The sequence below is a fragment of the Micropterus salmoides genome, unplaced genomic scaffold, assembly GCF_014851395.1.
Source record: "Micropterus salmoides isolate LMB-PRFRI ecotype aquatic unplaced genomic scaffold, ASM1485139v1 Ms_hic_scaffold_12, whole genome shotgun sequence".
Taxonomy (NCBI): domain Eukaryota; kingdom Metazoa; phylum Chordata; class Actinopteri; order Centrarchiformes; family Centrarchidae; genus Micropterus; species Micropterus salmoides.
Genome location: NW_024040263.1, coordinates 7,261,309 through 7,286,221, shown reverse-complemented (window position 1 = coordinate 7,286,221; position 24,913 = coordinate 7,261,309). Strand labels below are relative to the sequence as shown.

Here is a 24,913-nt window from a genome sequence, read left to right as displayed (position 1 = left end):
ACAACAGACTGAACAGCATAATGGTAAAAAGGATTATGTTTTGAAGAATAACACAAGTTGCTTTTACGTCTAACATCTATAGAACAGAGATGTGTTGGGTACTTACAGTGAGGGTTTACCACATGTGGTGACGACCTGTGGTCAACCCTCTCATGATCAACTTGTGACCCATCACTCTATTGGCTTTGCCCATTCAACAAGAGGAAATACTCTGATGGCAGTTTCGTTGATGTCTCCGTCATTGCTTTGAGTGAGCAGAAGCTTTATAAGGGGAAAAGGCCAAAAGTAATGTGCTGCCTGTCTCTCCCATGTGTGTGGTTTGCTGGTTCGTCAGCAGCACTACAAGAGTACAGACGACTGAAAGGAACCAAACGTGAACTATGGAGCAGCAAATGGGCCCTGTAGAGGTCAAATGGGTTAGATAGTGATTGCACTCCACTTTTCATAGAAAAAAAAATGGCAGTGTTTGTTGTCAGTTATGATTGGACAAATCAGTGTTAGGAATAAAAAAAAAAAAGATAGCTGTTGCCTCAAAACAGAGGCAGAAAATCAATTATTTATTATAATTATTTCAAATAAATAAAAATGTTGGATATGTTGAACATTTGTATTCTTGTTTTGATTAAAGTGTAGATGCTTTACAGTTCAAACAACAAAATTTGTGGGATTCTGCCTTAATGTCTAAATGATAATCCTAGACTATACACAGTCGGAGATGGCTTATATAACGGACTGTGGTTTTGGCGGCCCCATATCAGTAGCTCAAGTGAAGCCTGGACACATGACAGCACAGGTAAACATTGATGTGCATACAAATACACACAAACTTACACAACCATATACACACGATCACCTGCTATCGCACTAATGGTTAGCAGACCTGAGAAGTGAGATGTGGTAATATATAGTGGAATGTCAGAGAGGGCTGACAGTGCCCAGAGACATGTAGTTATCTGGTGGAGGAGGGATCAAGTTCTTAACCTCTCCTTCGACCTTCTGGTAAAAACAACAAGCAGCCCCTGATCTCTGTGGCATGCCGCCTCAAGACCCCGGTGTCTCTGCGTGTGTGCGCGCGTGATGAACCAAGAAAAAGGGAGTGTGCCTTTACAAGCAAGCATTTAAGTATACTGTAAGCACTTCAGCATAGTGAACGTGCATGCTTTACTTAAGGCGCTGAGGTGCTTTTGTCTCCAGTAAGTTTGTCTAAAACCCAACCATTCCTCAACACATCAAACCCACGGGTTTCAACTGTAGCCTTCAGTGTTGTGTAAGCCGGAGGTTAAACAACAATCTGTTTGGGCACACACTTGCAGTTCATTTGTTGCCATGCAACACACTTTTTACTAAACATTAGTGATGAACTATGACACTTCCAACATCAGAGCAACATAAACCAGGCTACAGTTTGATGTAATGTTTATATCTTCTGCTGATTTTTTTATTACCAACCATGCAACTCTTACTCACAACAACAAAAACAGCCAGCCGTTTTGCACAGCAGCACAATCCTTTACTGTGAGAGGCTTTTAATGGCCTTTCCAGATTGGGCCCTAATTAGCTGTTAATCATCTAGGGCTCATAACCGGAGCGGAGACAGCAGGCGTGTGTGTATTTGTAAGCGTGTGTGCATTTGCGCGTGTTTACGCGTTCTCTCCTGCTGTCTATCCTTGTGTTGCGAGGCCATTAGCAGCACACAAGCTAAAGAGAGCCAAACAGCCCATTAACTCTTTCACTCTTCCTCTCTCGTCTCCACCGTGCTCATCTCTCTCCCAACAGCACCGCAGTTGCCAGCTGACACCCTCTAATGCCAGCTATCTGTCATGACCAGAGACCTGTCCACCCACGCATCCTTCCCCTCGGCCTATTCTTTCCTTTATTCTTCTTGTCCACCCTCCTTCACTCTGTCTCTCTGATTCTGTATGTTCAGTAGTTCTGTATGACTGGGTCAGTTAAAAAAGTAAAAGACAAAATGTAATCCTATACTGACAATGTAAAGATAATTGATCAGACATAATCCAAATGCTTTTTGCATGAAACACTGACACTACATAAAAATATGTTTTAATGGCTGACCACCACTGACATGTGAAACCAACATCTTGCAGCAATGGATCAATCAGATGTGACAGAATAATTTTACTACTTAAGATTCACGGATTAGCAATGTTACAAACTTACACTATGTTTCTACTGTATGCGGCTATAAAGTAGATATTCAGTCTCCTTATGAAACCTCGGAAAGCTTGTTTTGTTACTGAGCTTGTTATGTTTCTGTGCACCCTCACCTGCCTACTGGGCTCGGCAGCATGCTGGATCAATATCTCAATTTACACACAGTGGAGATGGAACTGCAGACTGAAATTTTATCAGCCTCAAATCTGTACCTAGCAGGTAGCTGTGCATGAGTGTAGACCATTCGGATAAGTGCAAATTGCCTCTGCAGTGCTAATAAATTGAGCACGAAGGCAAGGACCAGAGGAAATTGAGGGAGCAGAGGTAGATGAGACTGCCGCACTTAAACTGGCAATGAAAAGCTGCTTTGTGCTTACAGGAGCACAAAGCACATTAGCACACAGATACTAACAAGGTGGTTTGCTCAGTGTTCAGTGTTCACTGTTTTGACAGATTTTTAGTGTTTACAATAATATTACCCAAATTACAAATATTTTAAAGGAGAGTATGTTCTACTTCTGTATATAAAACAGGATGTACTCAGGAGAGCACTATTAAGGATGGAAAATTATACATACAGGAAAGTGAGATAGTAAAAAAAAAAAATGGTGAAAAACTTAAGTACTACAATAAAAACATGACAGAGCTGCAACTATCATTTGTTTTCATTAGCAATTTTTCTATTGATTATTTTTCCAATTAACTGATTAATTTAGTCTATAGTTCTGAGATCCCATGGCAGTGTTTTCAAATGACTTTTTATATCTACCAGCAGTCAAAAACACAGTTATGCAATTTACTATTATTTAAAACACAGAAAAGTTGCTAAACCTCAAATTTTAGAAGGTTTATACAATGCAATGTTTTAAAATAAATTACTGAAACAATTTAATTGTTTCAGCACTTCATGACAGCAGTTATGTCTCCAAGTTTCTTTGCCAGAGGATGATGAAAAATTCATGAAGTATAACACGGTTCCCTGACTGAGTACAACACTGCAAAACAGCACGCCGCCACCACCACCACCACCACAAGTTTATACATCCACCTTGGCCTAGACCATGCTGACAGCCAAAGAGAGAGAAGTGTGTGATTAATGATAGGGGCCTGGTCATATCAGCAGGCGGGTTAACAGACCCCACCACAAGACTACACAGGTCACAGAGCACACCCAGCCTCATCAGCACCCATTACTACTGTGGGCACACATCGCACAGGAAGCTACATCTGTTTTAACCCCAAAAAGCCAGTGAAATAATTAAAAATCAAAAACAGACTGAGGAATTGTTTGCATTATAACCTATGCTTTGGTTTTGTATATTGTTTTTTTCTTTTAATTAATTCACATTTACGTATGCCTATTAAATTTTACTGTATTTATGCAGAAATTTTTTTTTACTAAACTAAAAGTACAGATGACCAGCTACTCCAGCAACACGCAACAGAAACAGTAAATATATTGTGCTTTTTGACCTTCTAGAGTACAGCAAGGTAATCTGAACCATAGAGTTACCTTAGTTTTCCAATGTGTATGTGTATGGAAAAGGAGAGAACGTCTACAATGAAAATATGACAGCAGCTCTGACAACATCCGACATGCAGATACACAGAATATTTCTGCTGTGGGCTTTGCGGGAAGGAAGGGGAGATCAGAAACAGAATACTGCATCATTTCTCGGCACATACATGTACATGCACCAGATGTGTGTGGACAGAGAAAAGAGACGGCAGGCTGGATAGGGATAGGAGGTGAGATGATGTTGGATCACTTTGCCAACACAGCAATCTGAGAGTGGGGGCATGTCAGAGGAGCGGGAGGCTCAAGTAACAGGAAGAGCTGTGAGACAATCAGGAAATAACAGTGTCTCTTTGAATTAGCATTTCCAGCTAAAATAGAAACCTCTGGCAAGCCTTCAGTTGGTCTGGGTTATGTGACATATGATAGAAATGTGCATGTATGTTTACATTGTGTGTCAGTGACTTGTAGATCCTACCAAAAAAAATTCTATCTTCACTATAACAATAACGTAACACTTTATTTTGATGCCAACAAAAGTGTACGGTGTACCTCCAGAAGTTGGTAACAATTGGGAAAACAGTTTAGCAGACTTACTCATGGACTTCCACTCGACTCTCTTGTTCATTACACTTTTCTTCTGCCGAAGTTAACAGTGTGCATGGACAAACATTTGCATCTGTCCATGTTTCTTACCAGGCGATTGATGCGTACAAACTCCTCTGGACTCTTGGCCCAAGGTGGCAGCTCTACATCAGAGACTACAGCACCATCCTCCATCACTCCCAGGTTGTAACTGTTGGCGTTGACAAACATCTCGGGGAGGTAGTAGAACTCTGGGATCAGCTCCTGCATAGATACAGCACAGAGACACGTTTAAATTTATGCACGTTTAATTACAACACTACAAGCAAAAAGTAATTATAACAACACTGTTACCATTTGGAGTAGTTAGGAGTTCACCTAAATAGCTAACACAGACTTAGTTTTGGACAAGGTCATGCTGAATGAAGTTGAAAAATGTTTCTGAAACTACAGAAGGCTCTGGGAAATCACTGAACATCTCTAAGGCCTTTAAGTTAAAGTAAAAGAGAGCGGTTAACCTTGCATAAAACCAGTTTAGAAATTATTCTGAGATTGCTTTGTGTGTGTCTGTTACAACCGTTTGACAGTGGTGTTTTCTAAATTGAACAATTATTCATGGAAATTACATTTCTGATTGTCTGCCTGCTGCTCACATTTGTGCTTTTGGCCACTACAGAAGATGTCAAAAACCTCTGAGCGTTCACTCGGCTGTGGTTTTTCACTATTCAGATCTACTTATTTTATGCTTTGTCTGCATCCAAGAAGCAGAAAAGGTCCCCCTCCACTTCCACAACAACAGAAAAAGCCACAGTCAGCCAAATTCTTTCCTAAGTATGATGATTTTATTTGCTGTCCTAAACAACACAAAGTATTTTCAACTTAGCGGATAGTGAAAAGAAATGCAGTTATGACAGGAGATGTAACCCCACATGTTTAAGCCATTCGTCATTCTAAACAAAGCAGAACTTGCCGCAATGAGTGTAAACATTAAGATTGAGTTTGAGCTACAAAAAAAAAAAAAAACAACAAAAAAAAAAAAACATGTAGATAAATCCATACTGCACTCCAGACCTAAAATGTAATGTTACTGTTTGTGGGTATGTCTCACTGATTATCAAGACGGACTAGGATGTCCCAATTCTTGGCTGCTTCATGTAAATAGTGAAGAGTAAAGCGTGAAACGTATATTGTGTTGTAAACTGTTGACATTAAAACTGATAATATTTTGTTTTCCAACTGTCTTATTATGTACTTTATAATACAACGTATGGTTTCATTCCTCACTTCATCAGAGTACATTTGTGCCAATATACAGCTGTATTTCATGGCATGATTAGCCGAACACTATAGTTTTAAAATATAGACTAATTGGCAGCATTTGTTTTGGGGATTTGATGGTAGCCCTGCTGTCTATGAACAAAGCTTGTGTGACGGTAAATACAAGCTGGTCCTCTCGAGAAGGAGACAAAGCTACAAACATGTTGACAGTCTGGCATCAGAGACAAACAGCCAACACCAAGCTGACATGCCCTGGTCAGGCCATGACGACTGCCTGGCAGCATGCAAATACTCCTTGCTAAAACATGAGCCAGAGTAGCAGGTTTAGGTGTTTGTTTTTTAAAACAGATTTTCAAGAGTCTGGTCATACAAACAACATACTCAAATAATAACATGATGTTCTTTTCTTTTTCTTTTTTTTTAGATTACCTGCATAATACCGTCTACCACTCACCAATGGGGTGAAAACATCCAATCATATGAGCAAGCAAACACACAGGTTTAAAACAACACAGCACTTCCTCACTTCTGAAATCTCTTCACTCCACAAAATCTGACCTAAAACTAAAGGTCAAACTCTTAACGAGGCCTCTAGCTCACCCAGGTTCACTGGCTGCAGCCTGCTGTAAATTTGTAGTGGTGGTGGCAGGATGCGCGCACAAACACACACACACACACACACACACACACACACACCCACACACCCACACACCAACAAAACCTTGAGGGCTTAGCTCCCCAACACTCAAGCCTGCCTTGCATAGACCATTATGTGCAGTGGCCCCTTTGCTCCGGCCTGGTCAGAGGCCAGCCCCTCTGATCCCCAATCCTGTCCTGTCATGGGTCACTGGAAAGGGCTCTGGCCTCTGGGCTCCTCTGCTATACTTCCACTGTTGCTACTTCTAACCCCTGTACTCTTCCCTCTCCCCCTCTGATGCCTTTGGGCTTAGACTAGGGGTCAGGGGATTGGGGACTGGAGGTCATGCTAGCGTCACCCAGGCTAGAGACACATTGAATCTGGGTGTTGTAACCTATTATCACCCCTTCTTTACCAGTGGGGTATGAAAACACTGGGGCTTTTTGCCCTCTGGCAGGGACAGAGGGTTGCCATCAATGGCTCCAATGCAAAAGCTAAATAGTGTACTTAGCATACTAAATTGATACATCTCATCCCTAATTCCTGTTTTGCCTAGAACATCAATATGTGCGTCCAAGTGGATAAAGTCGACGGACTTTCATTCAAAATATGCTAAAAATTCTAACTGAACAAGGAAACAAAGTGATGTGGTCCAGATTTCCCCTTTATTTAGATCTGGAGTTGAGCTCTCACAGTTTGATCCACATTGACAGGTCTAGACTGTGAGAGCAAACGAGGGCTCTTGTTGGGCTTTCGCAATCAAGCATTGGCCAGCTACGTAGTAACACAATCCATATGTTTTATCAATGAGATGTGAGGGGGGTGGTAAACGCAATCAAGCGTCTAAACCCCCAACACCACTGCTGTTCCCCCATCCAGTGACCCAGTGCCAGGAGACCAAGCAAACCCAGCTTTGACTCAGAATGTCTGAGTGTAGTCGTAAATGTTTTAGGAGCACAGTTAAAGGGTGCACTGGGGGTTCGATGGCCCTCAGTATGAGAATGACCTGTGCTGTTGCGGGGCAGATCCAACAGCTCAGCAGAGTTTGGGGGCCCAATGGGCAGGGATTCAAGTCCAGGTTATAGCTGGCTGAATCTGAGACAGACGGCTAGGACAGATGAGGATTAGTCTAACGCTTTGATCAGAAGACCAGGAAGCTTTCATTGCATAGGGACAATGATTGGTAGTGACTGGACATTACTCTTTTGAAACCTTTTATTCTTTGTCTGTAAGGATGCTGGAAGGAGGTTTATTCTCCTGTGGTGCTCAGTCCTTTATCTCTTCTAACTTCTAACCTTCTTAAAAGTCAACCACCTTAAAAGGAAAGAAGGTAACTTTACTGGAAGGTATTTTCACGTCATGTGTGAGCATGCATCGGTGTGTAGAGTACCTTAACATCAGATGTGTCTCTCTGGCAGTTCCTCCAGGCTCGGGACACTGAGGAGAAGGTGCGGTCAGCATGGTCAAACTTCCCTCCTTGGAAGTTGAGAAAAAACGTGGTGAAGGGTTCCTGTTGATCAGAGAGAGGGGGAAAAGGTCTAAATCTAAGCTCAGTATTCTGCCGCTGTTATCGGCAACACCTACTGTGATGGCTACAATAGAATCCTTGTTGTGCAATAAAAACATGTCATAAAGGTCTGCGCTGCTTGTAGTTCAGTTCAGTACAGCACTATGTCAACAGATTTAAACCAAAATCTACTCTTTATACACACCCTTAACTGGACTGCAGAAATGAACAAGTGAAATAACAATGATCCCAGTGAGCTAACTAAAGCCAATACACGTGTGCTACTGATGCATTTCTAATCATGTATAATCTTGTTAGGACAGATCAATAGCTGTCTCTCTGACGCAATAGCTCCCAAGTGACATGGAAACAATATGCTGGGCCACAGCTACAAACTACTACTGCAGATAGCTAATTAAGTTCAGCCTCAAATGACGTAAGCCTAATTTGTTCAAAAAGGTAGTTTCACCACATTGTATCTCATTATTCAGTTAAAACAACAGAACAGGATTAAACACACTCTAAAATCTCACAAATAAACACAAAACTCAGAGTTTTAAGTTACTCTCTGATGTTAAGTTGGATCTTGAAATGAGAGTTAGGGATTCTGGTAAAGTGGCTCTAGTAAGCCCGCTAATGACGTGCAGGGATCAATGAGGTAACTCTACTGGGAGTCACTGAGACAGTGAGCTGCTGGGACAATAACAGGAGAAAATTGTATGTCTGAGAAACTTAGTAACCTCCCTCTCCCTTGAGTGCAGTATGGAAAGATTGATGGCATCCATTCAACAAAGGTACCGAAAGAGAGCCCTATGTACACTGTATATACTCTAATCAAATCACAATTAATACCTTGTATTCCTGGGGAAAAAATGTGTGAAAAATGAAAAAAAAAGTTGGGTGGTTCTATTATTAAATGGATACAATATACAGTATAGTTATAGGCAACAATATTGAGGAACAACACGCACGTGATGCAATATTTAGCATACACATACTCTCAATTTCATTTAAATAAATGTACTTCTGGGAAGTAGATGCTTAATTAAGAATGGATTAAAGAATATATATTTAAAAATCCATTTAAAATTATTTGACAAATAACCTGGATCTGCATTTCACTGTATGTAACTACTGTATACTCAGTAGAAGTGGGGCGTTTTTACAGCCAGTGTGAGAGCTGCATTATTTATAAATTGAAGAGAAATAATCCAGGACTACACATATGCATACATATACTGTTTTGGATTGGTATCATTATTTTTCACAATTTTTCACTTTTTAAAATACAGGCAATTTTAAATTCACATATCTTTTTAAATACACTGCACTTACAATACGCAGTAGCCACATCAGGGTGAAGCTGGAGGTGGAATAGTGCGTGCCATAGTGGAACTTCGGCACCTGATCATCCTCCCAGGACTCATATCGGTCTGAAAAGAATGCTGCCCTCTTGGGGTTCAAAGCACCAATGGGCTGTGGAGAAATATAAACATAAAACATATTTTTCACATATGTTAAAAAAAGAGGGAAAATAACCTGCAACTTCCTTTAACTGCTGCTTGGCATGAAAACAGAGATAAAGACAAGAAATGACAAACATATGGGAAGGGAAAGCAGGGAGGCATTAGTGAATTTTACTGTGAATACATTCAGGGACCACTCTGTGCAGCATAACAGTTGCAAGGCAAATGAAGCTAGTAACCTTTGTACAATCTCAAATGAATATTAGATGATGTTTCCCTTCAGACAGAGATCAATCCTTTCCCACAGAGTGCTTTTTAGAGGCTGTGAAACAGAGCCCCTGCAGCTGTAGTCTGTCAAAGAAAACTAATGTTCTCCAATGAAAGAGCGCCTACTAGGAATATCAATAGCAAGGGTGCGGGTTCCCTTAATTTCCACTTTTATTAATCTGTAACTAATACACTGGTCACCAGCACTATTTGTAGTCTAGAAAAATGGTTAAGTTGCATTAATTTTCCATCACTCTACAAAACCAATAACCCCACTATGCTCAGCTATTATTTAAATACTCATTTATAGAAATCACTTTCAGGCTGGTTCAATTTTTATTAGTCTTCTGCTGGCTGTGCCTCATTCCCTCAAAGCCCCCTTCATCTCTCTCCCTCACACGCACGCACACACAGAGCAGATCAATGGTAATGGAATGATGGCCTTTGGAGGATGAGGGGCTAGTAGGGCGTGGATCAATTGGATCTCTTTCATATCATAGGGTGCCTGTCACAGCGAGACTCATCCAGGGCCAGGCATTGATATCGATCTGTGCAATGGCTTCTGTTGTTGTTCTGTGTGAGAGTAATGGGGCATGCTTCTATACATGTACTTGTGTGTAGGGGGAGTGATGCATGCAGGATTTGTGCAGAATTTTTTTGGTTTAGTGTGTAAATACAATTTGTAATTTTATAAACAGAGTTCCTGGGCGTGCGCGGATTTACATGGCAAAATGCCTCATGCCACCACACTGTGTAGTTCTGCGTTGACAGTGATACACTGTGGGCCTCCTCAGGGCCACTGGGGGTGGGTGAGTACACAAAGTGAATTATACATCAAGCCCATTGGTCTGATTTATAGCCCTAATAACAGTCGGCTCATTAAAAAAAGAAAAGGGAGAGGAAGGATATAAAATAAAAAAAAAAGACTGAAAGTGCCACAGTGACAGAGAGAGAGAGAGAGAATTGTGTGCGAGTGCGTGTGGGGGCTTTTGGTTTGCGCGAGCTCGACATTGTTTACTGCTGTAAATTACTGTGGGGCTAGCACTCTCAGCTTACAGTAGCTACAACAGAGTGCCGGTGACGGCGCTGTACATCAGAGCAGAGCGCCCGGCAGTGTGCTGATGGAACGCCTGCTGCCGCCCAACCATAGATTGGCCTAATATGTCGTGGCAAGAGATAGTGCTCTGATGAGCACTCAGATAAATGAACCAATCTCATAGTTTTAATTAGACTACAGAGAAAGCTGCAGAACAAAGATGTGCTGCCGCTTTGAAGGGGTAAACATCAGAGAATTAATCTTTGATTAGTCGTCATCAGTTCTTCAGTGAAGACAGAGGTGGTGTTACAGAGTGATTTAAAGCTACTGTAAGAAAATTTATGCAAGAAATAATTACAGTTAGTAAAACTAAAAGGTATCTCAAACAAATCAACATGTTTTTTGTTCTACTTTTTATGATCAGATTCATGTTTAAAACTGTCAAGTCTGCATCAGGAACTGAGTGTGTTTCAACATTAAATAGATAATTGAGATTATACACATTGGTCCCTGTATGCCAACCTACCACAAATGCCGTCCATAGTGAATCTGCTTAATAGGTAAACTTGGAAGCCTCCCAAATTATCCTCAGATTGAGAACACAAGCATTAAAAAAATGTGTATGTACACCAAGAGGAAAACACCTTAAGGAACAACAAGAACTCTAGCACTATCCAGTGCTACTTTGCTTTTAAAACAATAATGGGTCACCGATGATGAAGTATAATGGCTTACCGACAATTTGAGCATCACTTGGGCTTTGAGCCATAAATCAAAAGAGCCTTTTGAAAGGAGTGTTTATGTATAATGTCCTATTTAAACAGTGAAAATGGTGCGGAGGGCCTGGGGGATAAACATATGGGGCGCGTATGGTGAAATCAATACACCATTAGCTGATGTGGCTGTGAGCAGTAGGTTATAGCACAAAGGTACAGGGAATACTCAATAAATCCTCACTGTTTCTGTTGCTATGTATGTAGACTGCATAATCTTTGGTGAGGGGGCAATTCTTTTAATTGTTCATTAAAATCTACACAACAACAGGAATGACCATGCTAATGCCTTCAGTAGGATTGTATGACCACACTGACCAGTTACAGTCATCCTACAGATATCTATATGTAGGACAAGTGTATTTCTGTGGGGAAAGGTGACAATGTGGTAGAACGTGGGTGTACATAGGGTAGAGGAATAAAAAAAGAAAGGGGAGTTACAATTCTTGCAGGCTTTTCCTAGCGTGTTCTTATCGTGACTACAATGTTATCTCGGGGGTTGGCGTTGATGTCAGGTTGAGGTTAGAGTTTATGATAAGAAAGTCCCTGGGGTCAGAATGGCTCTGGCAGCAGGGAACATAAATTCTGTGTGGCCTCTTGTGTTGTGCTTGGGATGATGACAGTGTGTGACACACACACACACACACACACACACACACACACAATTTGGCTCCTCAATGTCACTGGAGGCTTCTCAGATGACCTGTTTCTATGAGAGACAGCCACCAACGTGACATAAAAGGGGGGGGAAAGAGAGAGATGTGGATGTTGAAAAGGAGAGACGAGTGAGAGGCAAACAGAAGGAGAAAGGAAACTGAAACAATAAAGTGGAAACAAAGCAGGAGGTGGTGAATGATGCAGACATACAGCTAAAAAACCTGTGAAGGTCAGAAGACATTAGGATGCAAAGAAAAGAAACAAAGAGCAGAAATGATTGCGGGAGCAGAATTGGAGGTGGGGGTTGATTTGGGGGGCTGTGCAGTGCTGCTTGCCCTTTTCCAGACACTGCAGTCTGCCACGGTCCAGTGGTCATACACTGATATCACACGTGTGTCAACAACATGAATAAAACAGATGTAATAAAGATTGGCCCCACTCCCTCCCCTCCTTCTGTCTGCTGCTCTGAGGAGAAAAGAAGCGCAAGGACGGCAAATTATGTTGTTCTTCATCTCTTACACACTCTCCTCCTCTTTCTTTTACTCTCAGATTGTCTTTCTGTTTCTCCTCCTTTCTACCCATCTCCGCTTCATTCACTTGGTCCCCGGGGCTGCGAGGCTTCACTGAGCACAGAGGCTGAGCTGTCCAAACTCCAAGGCGGTGCGCAAAGGAGAAAAGCAGGAGGCAGGAACGAGCTAAGAAACTGAAAGAGGGCTGCATGTTTGTGTGAATGTGTGAGTCTGTGTGTTTGTTTGTGGGGCAAGTACAACTGTCACATTTCAGCCTACTGGGCAACATGAAGCCAGATAAACAGGGAAATTATGCAGCTTCATACAGGGTGGAAAGCTACACTGGGAGGGATAAAAACAGAGCAGAGAGACACAGAGAGGAGCAGATCGGAAGTGAAGGCAGGACTGGGGAGAACCTAAGGGACAAGGTGTTGACTGTTGGGGTGTTTGAGTCTGTATGACAGGGTGGTGTGAAAGAATGGAAGTGTGGGTGGATGGTTCATGTGTTTGTAGTAAATGTGCAGGGCTACAGTAGAACAAGGGTTCAGTCACACCAGAATGTGTGACACCAAAATGACCAGTCAAGATACATTATTTCAATGGAATTGCCGCTATCAGAGGATTTGATAAATTCACATTGGCGGGGTGCTGGTTAGCTCATCACTAGCACGCGCACACCATGTACAGAGGCTGAGTCCTTGCTGCATGGCCCAGGTTCGACTACAACCTGTAGCCCTTTGCTGCATGTCATTCCCCCTCTCTCTTCCACATTTCCTATCTTGCAACTGTCCTGTCATAGAAATAAAGACAAAAAAGTCCCCCCCCCCAATTTATTTATTTTTTTCACATTGTGCGTTCATGGAGCGCTTAACTTTGGTGACATTAAAATTCTCCCCTTTGACCAGTTGCAAACTCTCCTGTAATCTTTGACTTTCAAGGTAACGAAGAGAACCTGAGAGTCAAAAATGTTGGTAGCTATTATATTAGCTCTGTTGCACCATCCAATTTTATGTAAACATGTACAGCCAAGTAAGAAGCAACGTCATTAGAGGCTCAAGTAGTCAGCATCACCTTTTTTGCAAGGTTGGGCAAATTTAACAGTACGATTTTCCGGTGTGGCTAAAGCGATGTTCAGGCTGACAATAGCACTGCATCAAAAAAACTTTATATATATATATAAAAAGGAAACAGCAGGAGCAGACACTGAGGGCCTTAAAAACAAGTTTGGCTCAACTCTTCCCAAAAGGCAGTGTAAAAACATTGGGCAATGGACTGTATTTGACTGTTTGCCAATAAAATACATTCAAGCATGCATTTCGATTAAACATGAAACTGCGCTGCATTTTGCCAAACAATAAACCTTAAAACCCATGTATATATTACACAAACTGGACTACCTGGATTGTATTTTATAAATCGAACCCAAACCTACAGCATCTCCTCTACACCAACACTCCCGCTGATGCATTTTGAACGCAGTGCCATTTTTGGCTTGAACAGGGCCAAACTTTAAATGTTCCATTCTGTCTTACTTGGTGAGTACCCCCACCTCTCTCTCACCCTGCATGAAGGTGGGATGCTTCCAGGACCTGAACAAATACCTTCAAGTGTAACTCTGAAATGCACTTCCTCCATTAACACATGCCTTTTTTGTTTCCATGGCTGATTTATTCAGTCATTTTGGTTCCAGCAGCAAGACAGTTGCTCAATCATCTCACTCTAAAACTAATCCACTGTCCTCCCACCACCGGACAACATTACACACAAGTGATATTCAGTCCAACAAGGGGAGCTGGTAAGTTAAGGATTATGTTTTTTAACTTTTTTCTGTGCATGCATGTGTGTGTAAGAGACAGGGAGTTCATGCAAGTAAATAATTGCATGTCTACTTACAACATGGGGGAGAATCTCTTAAAATGTTTCAGCTGCATGAGAGTGTGTATTTATGTGCCAGGGAGCATCTTAGGGCAGGTTTCATTGTTTTAAGCCCAATCACTTGATGCCTGGAGCTACCAGGGAGTATTACTTCACTTCCTGCGGTGTTGCAGAAGGTCAAACTTGAAAGAATTCAATTATGGACTTTGAATTATGGGTAGAAAAAGGCAGCTAAACCAGAAAATGAGGGTCACAAAGAGAGAACATTAGCAATTAAAATCTGCTTTGACTGCAGCAAGGCAGTCTCAACTAATACAAGTCAACAACGAATCATACAGATTATCTATAATGTATATAACCTGCAATTTTGGGAAATTTGTCACAGTATTACCTCGATATCTTAACCAAAGCTGCCCTCCCCCTCTTTGGGACTGAGAAAAAAAAAGACAAGTAAAGTAAGAGGAGAGAATGTGTCTTGAGTGTCCTACCTTGGACAGATCTCTAAAGTTGCTGGGCAGAGTGAGGTCAAGTTCCTCTGAGTCATAGTTGGTGATAACCCAGGGGAAGACCGGGTATTGGCTTAGGTCATTATAGGTCCGACCTGGTGGAGTTAAAGAAAGTGAGAAAAGATAAAGTGGCAAAGATTACACAAATCATGGGATCAAGGACTAACAACACAATCTCAAAATTACTTCTGAAAGTTTGGTTGGTGTACATTTCCTCTGTTGGCAGGTCTGTCCCACAATCTTCAATAACATCACAGGTGTTGGGTGGTGTGCTTACCAGAGATGGTGTTGAGGAAGATGAGGTACTCAAAGTTGGATATCTCTCGGCGTTGCCAGCGCTGGGTCATGTTGGAGGCCTTGAATAGCTGCTTTGGTGTGGCCAGAGAGATACGCCTATAAAGAGAAAGACAGAAAAACAGATATTAAAACATTTGAAGCCACTCAAGTGTTTCTCGCCCTGGTGAGAATGGGGGCAAATAGTGTGAAGTAGTACAGAGACAAAGTCAGTCTCCAAATCACAAGAACAGTGCTTAGTAGAAGGAAACAAGGCTTAAGGCTTTATTGGACTTTTGCAGTTCAAATGCCAATATATGAAAAATCTATTGAACTAGCAGTCTTGCTAATTAAGAAGACAAATATGCAATAAATTGGGTTGAATACACATTTTTGCGTGCATGTGTGTGCGCGCACACACACACACAGAGCCCAGAGCATGATGTATGCAGTAGGACAAAAACAAATGACCCCCAATCCAATTAAAACAAAGGAAAATTATGGAATTAATCACTGTCAGAGTGTGTTATTATAGTCATTAGGCCTCTCAAAGGTGATAAAACGACTTTCCAAATATGAGTATACTACAAGACGCGCTATTTTTTAAAATATTCTGTGTTCACCAAGATTGATAATGCGCTTTAATTTCTATGTAGGTTTCTGTATTTTATTTTTATAGTAGATTACATTACAATTAAATGTAAATATTCAGGGAGGAGAAAAGACAGAAGGTGGTTGATATTAGCAAAATGTTTTAAAAGCAGTTGGATTAAATCCAATTATGAGCAACTATATTAAATGTATAATGAAGTGTACTTGTGCAATTATTGTTGCAGCACTCTGGACATTAAATAATTTGTGCTGTGCTGGCTGTATTAGCTGGTGTGTGTGCACTGAGCTACCCTGTACAGCTGTCCTCAGGTCAAAGAGGCAAGGTGTCCCTGCCCTGCAAACTAGCTTGATTAATGAACCCAACAAAAACACACACACATTATCTCACCCTAACTCTGTGTGTTTTCTATCCACACACTGTCCTACATCCACTCTGACTCTTTACTGGATGCAGTTTCTTACTCAGACTGATTACATAGCCTTCAGTGTTCAATGTAAAAATCGCTAAATGGAGCATTTTTTGTTTCCTAATATTGAGAAAACTCTTACTATAAATCCAAATGCCATAAAAAGCATCATACAATAAGACTTCCTCCTTTCATTTCCACAAGACCTTACACTGGGAACATACATGCCAGTAGCTGGGTTGGGCTTGGCTTCAGCACTGCCCGGACACAGAGCAGACATGAGGTGAGGGAGGCCGGGGTAAGTGGGTGTGCCCTGCGGGCTTACAAGCAACTATTTGCTTCACACTGCTGGAAATAAATAAATGAACTGGACTATGTTTGTGTGAAGCCAATTATATTTGGGTGGTGAGGAAAGAGTGGGAGGGATGGACAAATCCGTGACCAAACCCCGGTCGATGTGCATATGACAGGAAGAAAGGGAGGGAGAAAATTCAGTTTGGAGACCTGTGGCGTATAAGCAACAACAATGACAATGTTTACTAATCCCATTTCACTCTCTTGGACCACTACTGCCTTTCCATAACTTTAATATTCCGATCTGTTCGGATATGGTGCTGTATGTGCACAAGCCTGCAGAGAATGTTAAGAATCAACCGTTAAAAATGTGAATGGCACAAAAAGAATTATTGTGTATTTCTGGGTTTAGCGGTTTGTCTCACCTCGTCTGTGGAAGACCAAAGTTCGTGCCAACCCCAACACGAGGAAGACTGTGGACCACCTTTTTGACCGTGGCTACATCTGGGAAGTTCAACATGACTGCAGCTGTAGAAAGGAACAGAGAAACATCTAGTTATATGTTCATTTTCCTTATATTTACACTGCCACTCAACTTTTGATAACACTATGGCTAGAATTATTCCACAAAGGAGTGTGTGTAGATCCATCATGGTTACAATAAAAGTGTGAAATGGTTAAATATAGGTAATTATCAGGTGCTGTCTTACTTCTGTTGGCCATGAAGATTTCCAGTGCAGTATTCTGCAGTAGGTAGCGTCTGGAAAAGATGGCACGGATCTCTGTGAACAGCCATTTTCCATGAAGACCATCTGTATATGCTAGAATCTGGAAGACAGGAAGGGGGAAAAAAGAGACCAAAGGGAAAGGAGTGGAATTCGAAGGGGATCATGAAAATCGAAAAGAAAAGGACATTTTAAAAAGAACAAGACCAGAGAAGGGTAGAACAGAATAGAGGTAAGAAAGGGAAGGAAAGAAGAGGAAACACAAGGCTGCGTTAGTTCATTTTTCACACAGTGATGGCACGACGGCCTGAACAGCACGATTAATGTCTTATATTGATCAGCCTCAATGAAAAAGAGATTCTTTCAGCAAGAGAATGGGCAGCTGGAAGGAGTAAAGGAAACATTTAGTTCACTAAAAGATAATCCATATTACAGCATACAGGTGACTAGAAATAACAGAAAATTATGATAAATATGTAGGAAACAAAAATATATAGTTTTGATCTAGAGTAATGGCGTGATATGACAAGGAAGAGGTTAAGAGGCTATTTTATGCTAAACATCTTATTGGAATATTTTATATATTTCCATGGGGTCACAATGTTAGCTAGCTCTAGATTTTAAAATCCTTCGATGAGCTGAGCTTAATCTGTCCCCATGGAGATTGTGGTAGCTGTCAGAGTAACTTGTTATGATGGCTGCCTCAGTGCCTGACAGACCCAGATGCTTGGCCCTGCCCCTGTGCTACTAATCCAGCATTTAGATTTGCTACTAACCTACTTAGCACTGCTTTGTTAACTAGGCTTTTTTTTGTTTTCCAACCTCTGCTTTAAGTTACAAAAGCATCTTCTGACAGGGGGGCATACAGGGATATGGTAGAAAGGTGCACTTTAGATTGTCACAGCATGGTTCAGAGGCTGAGTTACTAATCAAAAATATTCAAATGTGAGCTAGCATGCTAGGCCTAGTCTTTAAGTTAAAGGAGCTCATTAAAAAGCCTAGACCAGCTGAGGCCTTTGCGAACCAGCTGAGGACATCCACTCCCTCGCCGTCTCTATGAGGAATAAGACCTGCCTGCATCACAGACTCACTTCAAAGTCTCTGGAGTTCAATTAAATGTGGATTAGTGGCTTGGAGAAGCAGGCTGGGGCAGCATCCGCCAGCCTCCTATCTTCCTTAACGGGGGCTCAAGATGGCTATACCAGTCACCGTCAGCCTGTAGCCAACCCCATCACAAAGACAGTGTAGCATGCACAAGACCAAACAACAAAATGAAAAGGGTATTTCACATGACAAACTAATATGTTTGCAAGAAGTAAAGGTTGCAGCAAATGTGTTATTTTTAGATATTAAGAAAAAATGACTTTACTTTTCATTAACTTACATTTAGTTTAAACTGTAAGTGTAAATAGCACAAAGCAAGTAACTCATATCTGTAAAGCAAATACGAAGCTACAGTCATCAGCCGACTAACCTAGCTTTGCACAAAGACTGAAAATTTCCCCAATCTTTATGCCCAGCTAAGTTAGCTGGTTGCTGGCGGTTGCGTCATATTTAGTGTATGAGCATGAGAGGTATTAATCTTCTCATCTAACTCTCGCCAAGAATGCAAATAAACTGATTTCCCAAAATACTTAACTTTTCCTTTAAAGCACACTAAACTGTTAGGAAAAATGGTGTGTGCTCTAGTAGTGTTAAAAAATAACATGACCCAGACATTAAGACAAATATCTACAGGCCTACCAAGGCAAAGTAAAGGAAGTATTCCTTATTTTGGAAATGGAGAGGAGATTAAGGTGAAGGTAAAGAAAATGCTAATTCCTTAAAAAAATTATAAATTGAGGTTAATTATTGTAGGACTGGCATACTGGAAGACTGCATTTTTAACTGTATATTAGTCTACATAAACAGACTGCTAGGGACATAAAGCTCAACTTATCATTTCTCCCCAACAGTCTTGTTGTGAGATGAGACGACTGAATTTTGATGACAAACAAGCTAAGACACCTGATTAGTAGACATAATGGCTTTGAGATTGCCATTTCAAGAACTCTACAGAAGTCCCAGCATATGGCATCCCTTACCAAAGAAATTTGAATACTATTTTATCTTTAACTTTTAAAAAAACACAACAAAAAACAGCTTCTCTGCTTCTATCTGATCAAAAATGAAATTCCTATTTTCAGGTGTATGATGAATGAATGCTTGGAGAGTAACCTTTCCCCTCCAAAAGGGAGTGGTTGACTCATTTCATCCCCAGGAGTACACTCATAGACCTCCAGACAGATGTCAAGAAGCTGCCCAGGACTGATGTGATAAAGTTGCAGTCTCTGATTCCACAGATAGATATGACAGTAGCAGAGGCAGCCAGATATCATATTTTTCCCTTAAACCAATGAATCTTCTGAAACACTGTAAATAACACTCTGTTCCCAAGATCATTGTCCCTATCGGCAGCGCCCTTTCCCTTACAGATGAAAAAGCTGAGCGGGTGACAAGGAGCGTGACAAACTATCCGTGCTGTAATGCTCTAGCTGTTCTGACCATGTCTGGACAAATTACAATGGCGTGGAGGTTATTGTCCGAGCTGGAATTATGGCTGTACCAGCTTCCTCTGTGATAAATAGCAATGGTGGAACCGAGTCTGTCAGGTTCAAAGAGATGATAATGCTACAGAGGAGGAATTGAGAAAAAAAAAATGACAAAAAACAGACTCTGCTAAGTCTTGCATCGAATTTATATTTTACTATCTGAACAAAAAAAAAAAAGAGTTGTTCAGTTTAAAAATGATGAAAATGAAATGATTGAGGTTGAGAAGAGAACACAAGATTCCATACAGAGAACATAAAAAAAAAAAGATCAGAAGCTTATATGTCAACATGATTGGTTGAGTTTAAAGCACAGTTTTATTGATGTTTCATTTCACGTGGAACATTGTCCATAGATTCAGGTCTGGTGCGTCCAGAGATCAATTTCAAAGCGTCACACGGGAGGACACAGCCAAACAGAAAACAAAAGGAACTGGTCTTGATTGCAATGCTTTCTCTCTTTCCCTCACCATCCTCCTCTTTCAACCTGTTTGTGTGCCGGGCTGCTGCTCATTTCTGAAGCACTGTCGTTTGTCTTTGTCAGATGCCCAAAAGACTGCGGAATGAAGAGGGACACATGAAGAGGGGCCGGGTGACTGTGGCTACGGTGTGTAACCACACACACACACACACACACACACACACAAAAACTGTCGCCACTGAATCTCACAGACAGTCTTTGCCAGTGAACCCTCTCCGTCTCCCTTTCCCTCGCAAAAACTAGTCTCCTTTACCCACCTCTGGCTCTTCAGAAACATGGGTAAAGCCAGGTGGAGGAACATAGTGACACAGATGCAATTTAATTGAAACGGCACTGAATTAGGGGAGCAACAGACCAACTATCAGCAGTGTGGTTCAAGATAGATGAGGCTCTCAACTGCCTTCGCTGTCGCCAGGCTGAGAGTGTGTGTGTGTGTGTGTGTTTTTGGGCTGATAAGACCCTTGAGTTGAAGAGGACGGAAGCCACCGCCAATTCCTAATATGGTAAATCCTTATTTATCATAAAATATGAAAGAAGTCTAGTCTTAACACAAATAGTGTTGTTTTGAAAAGGAAAGGTTTACGATTGCTCATAAACAGTGTTTGATAAGTGGTATGTGCATATCTGCTCATTCAGTTTAATGTGCAATGCATCCTTGAAGGAAAATGAGGTGAGTGAAGTTCAATTTGTTGCCTGTTATTAAGTATTTCCGCATGGCTGCCTCAGTTAAAGGATAATGGATGAGGGATTTATTATTACCTTTTGGTCAAATGAAGTGGTGTGGGAGATAAGGTGATGAAATTAATGAGCAGGAGGAAGAGAGGTGATCCATCAACCTCAAAACGGAGACGAGGGACAAGCGGTATTGGGAGAACTTGATAGAATTCATAAAATGAAATAAAAAAAACCTGTGGACTTATCAGCACGTAGAGTTGCTTATTGCTTTTTTATTTCCCAAAAGCTGTATACCTCCCACCCATCGACACCCACTGCTCCACATGTCACAAAATGACTTTTTCATTCAAGCAATGGACAGAGGTTGCAGATTCCCAAGACTTATACTAATTAAATGAGACGCCTCCTTTTCTTTTTCAAAAGTCACAAATACAAAGTAAACCACTGCACATAGGTACACCAGAGCCATGCCATTTGTGACTCTCTCACTTGGCTGACCGCAGAATCAAGCCATCTACAATAACCAGTGTTTCAGTGGACCGAGACGCTGACAGGGCTTTTACTGCAGCAGCAAATGAGAAAAAAAGCACAAGACAAACACAAGCTGACATTTAAGGGCTTTTTGACACTCATCTGGTGCAGCCACAAAAATACAATTGTTCAAAACTCTTATAATCCTACTCTCACTGTTCCTTATCCATATTCTTGTTCACCCCAACCATCCTCTGTTCCACACTGGTGAACAAGGCCTTGTCACCCCCCATCAGTAAATGAGTTCATCGGACTAACGAGCAAGCAAAGGGCCCCGACACACTAACAAGGGTCTGTTGGCTGCCTGAGCCTCTGGACCAATAAGAACTCTCATCACCGTTGACACAAAGCCTCCCTGAGCCCTCTGGAGCCAATTAAGACAGATTTTGCTTTTGAGATTGAGTGATAGCCAGAAACAAGACAGGAGTAGGAAGGACTGAGAGTACTGTACTGGAAGAAGAGACAGAAAAGGACATCAAAATATTTTTATTGAAAAACGATGCATGCGTTTCATTATAGGTATAAGGTGTATTGTTGGCAAGTAGCTGTTTGGAGGCTGCACTTGGAATAAAATGAGCATTCAAGAGGAAAACAATGCTCCCTCACCATAAGAACCTGAAATCATATGACCTTAAGACAGTACAACCACATGACTCTACTTTCACACTCCAGCAGTTATCCTGTAGACTTTGTGCCAAGAGAATGATTGTAGCGACGTGCTCCGTGATTGTTGAAATATGAGAGTATTGTTGCTGGGCAAGGAATAAAAACATAAAAATAAATAAAAAAGATATAAAAGTGATAAACCTTACTGTAGAGAAATCAACAGTCAGGTTACCAAACCCCAAAAAGAGCTAGGTTAGAAGATTAATAACTCTCTCAAATCTATTCCAGGAGTTTCCTGGCAACCTTATGGAGGCAACAAAACTCCTGACTCTGTCACTGTCTAAGCAAGAAACAGTCCTGCTCACAAACCCCAGGTAAAACCACAAATTCGACGATTTTACACCTCGGATGCATTGTCAACAGGCTTCAATTTAAGCAGTAGACCATTTGTGCGCACCAATGATTGATAGGCACAATTGTTGTACCATCATGTAACTAATTCAAGATGTAATCACTGGTCACACATAAAGGTGTATTTGCCTCGAGGGAAGTAAAACAAACTACAAGGTCAAAAAAAATAAACACAACTAAGAAGCACTGGAAGCTGCGCTGGAGTGTGAGAGAATTAAAGCAAAATAAACAAGCCCAGCTTGCAGCAAGTGTAAGGGTATTACAAAGCATTCAAAGCATTCAGTCCCAAACGTCACCCAGAAGGAGTTTGCACTCGTTGAAGAAAGTCCCCTTTGAAAGGATCTTTGGGGCCACTTAGTCTGAATTTAGCTTAATAAGGATTAAACCCCTTTTGGGCCCTTTTCACTGTTTGCCAACAGGTTAGCCTTTTCTCCTTTCCTTTCCTTGGCTGCTTAGCCTTTTTGAAGTGGGAACAAAAACAGGTCTCATTTGGTTTATGGAAATGCTGCAGTGGTCTCGAGGTTAATTGGTAGAGAAGTGAAGACTTTAATGCATTAACTCATTAAACATTCAGCTTTGAGGACATAAACCTTCAGAAGGGCCCTGAAACATAATAAGATACGAAAGTGACAATACTAAACACTAATGGCTTAAGTAGGGTTATACATAAACATAGAATTCATAATCAAAACTATGACAAGTCATTGCCTCAGTTAATTAGGTTAGCTTTTCAACACCAAAGTGTTACACGTTTTGGCAAATTACACAGAGATAGCATTCAGTAGTGCCAAAATATATAAAATAAATTAAAAAAATGTAATAATCAAGATTAACTCTTTCTTTTTTCTTTTTTTTTTACCCCATCACAGCTTAGAACGGACCCACAAAGGGCCGAGTTAGCGGCTCAAAGTTGATGGGGAACAAAGGATGGATAAGGCTACATAAGTGAAGGGAAGAGGGGTGTGAAATGCAGTAGATCCTCTCTGCTGTCTGATGCATGTTTAAAACCATCATCATTAAAATTCTACATTCAAACTTCATCGTGCAATAAAAAAATGTCATGGTATAGATTTACACAGTGCACACAGAACTAGAGTCAAGTTCATACTTTAATTGGACAACAATACCACAGTAGCAGAAATGAGCCATGAAAACAAAGACCAGCTTGGTAGTAAGATAAACATGCACAACTAAACCACTAGCAGCTCCACATGATCCTTAATAGTACTGCTGGGCACTTGTTGAGACGCTCATCAGTAAACACCTGCACATCAGGAAAGGAAAAGAAGAATGTATATGCTTTTCAGTGATATTCAGAAAATCAAGGTGACAGAGCCACCACTGAAGCACAGGAGTGGTTTTAGACTCAACGCACCCCCCACCCCCCATAAGCTGCCATGGCAAACATCAGACAGGTTAAGATCACTGACCAGCTCCTATCGCATTCTCCCCGCTTTCCTTCAATCTCTCATTTTGCCATTTAGTGATGGATAGGCTTTTTTGGGGTTGGTGCGAGGCTTCGATAAAAGTAAATTCTTTTCTAATCCGGCTATTGTCACCAGCTTAAGTGGGTGTGGGGTTAAAAGTACACCCCTCTTGGGGAATTTTGGGTTGGTTGTCCAAAGAAAAAGAAGAGGGAGAGAAGGGGACTTGTGTAAAAGAACGGCTGTAGAGACTTTTGAGAATTTGAAGGATACTCAATTGGAGCTACAGGTTTATCAGTGACTAGCATTTTGAGTTACAACTGAAACGGAGTGAATTGAATTAGTAAGCATCATCAACACTCTAGAGGCAGATACATTTTGAAGTCATTAAAATACAAATGAAGTACAACATTCACTGGAGGGCCTTTAGTAGATATCTGTCTATTATCTACACATTATCTGATTTTAGAGTTGATTTTTTTCTGCTTTTGGGTTAAAGGGCTTTTCCCGAGATTGCATTTTGGCCAATGCATTCTGCCTTGTTTGCTCTCCGCACACACTGTTAACCCACATTCAACCAAAGCCCGCTCAAACATGATTGGTTAATATGACCCGGAAACCAGAACGCTTCAAATTCCAAAATCTTGTCCCTTGCCTACATATTCTGCATTCATGTGCAGATAGAGATTAAGGCTGAATTAACCGATTCTTTATTAGGAACAAGGGTAAAAACAAATCCCTTATAAGGTTGTTAAACAAACATGTTTTCATCATGTTCCATCCAGTTTTAATCTTACATCCAGCAAACACAGAGTAACATCAGCATTCATTTGTTTGTTGTGCTTTGGCCACCTGACGAATGCAAGTTCAATATTCCCTTTCTTTGTAAATCCGAAGGGAAATATCTGGCTATCAAACTGCTAAATGTTGCACTATGTCCACCTGGTCTCTAACTTGGTCAGTCCGCAGTTTAGTGCTGGTCAGGCAGTGTACAGTGCATTCAAAAACGCTTCCAAATTTCTACCTGGATATCGTGGAGCACCGTCAGGTTCATGTTCGTCATGGTCTGGACCGCATATCAGCAGACTTTAGAGGGCCGCAC

The 24,913-nt window shown here is 41.2% G+C and overlaps 1 protein-coding gene across 4 annotated transcripts in view; it reads right to left on the bottom strand.

Annotated features, from left to right (window-relative positions):
• The window catches only part of lrba (LPS responsive beige-like anchor protein), a 180,832-nt gene that overhangs the window by 33,761 nt on the left and 122,158 nt on the right, over positions 1-24,913 (bottom strand). For all 4 annotated transcript variants that reach the window (XM_038713117.1, XM_038713119.1, XM_038713120.1 and 1 more), the window contains exons 40-46: positions 17,081-17,198; positions 16,796-16,898; positions 15,062-15,177; positions 14,767-14,879; positions 9,031-9,171; positions 7,579-7,698; positions 4,385-4,537 (exon numbers count right to left, since the gene is read on the bottom strand). In XM_038713117.1, the coding sequence (XP_038569045.1) occupies positions 4,385-4,537; positions 7,579-7,698; positions 9,031-9,171; positions 14,767-14,879; positions 15,062-15,177; positions 16,796-16,898; positions 17,081-17,198 (864 nt within the window). The remainder of the gene's footprint in view (positions 1-4,384; positions 4,538-7,578; positions 7,699-9,030; positions 9,172-14,766; positions 14,880-15,061; positions 15,178-16,795; positions 16,899-17,080; positions 17,199-24,913) is intronic.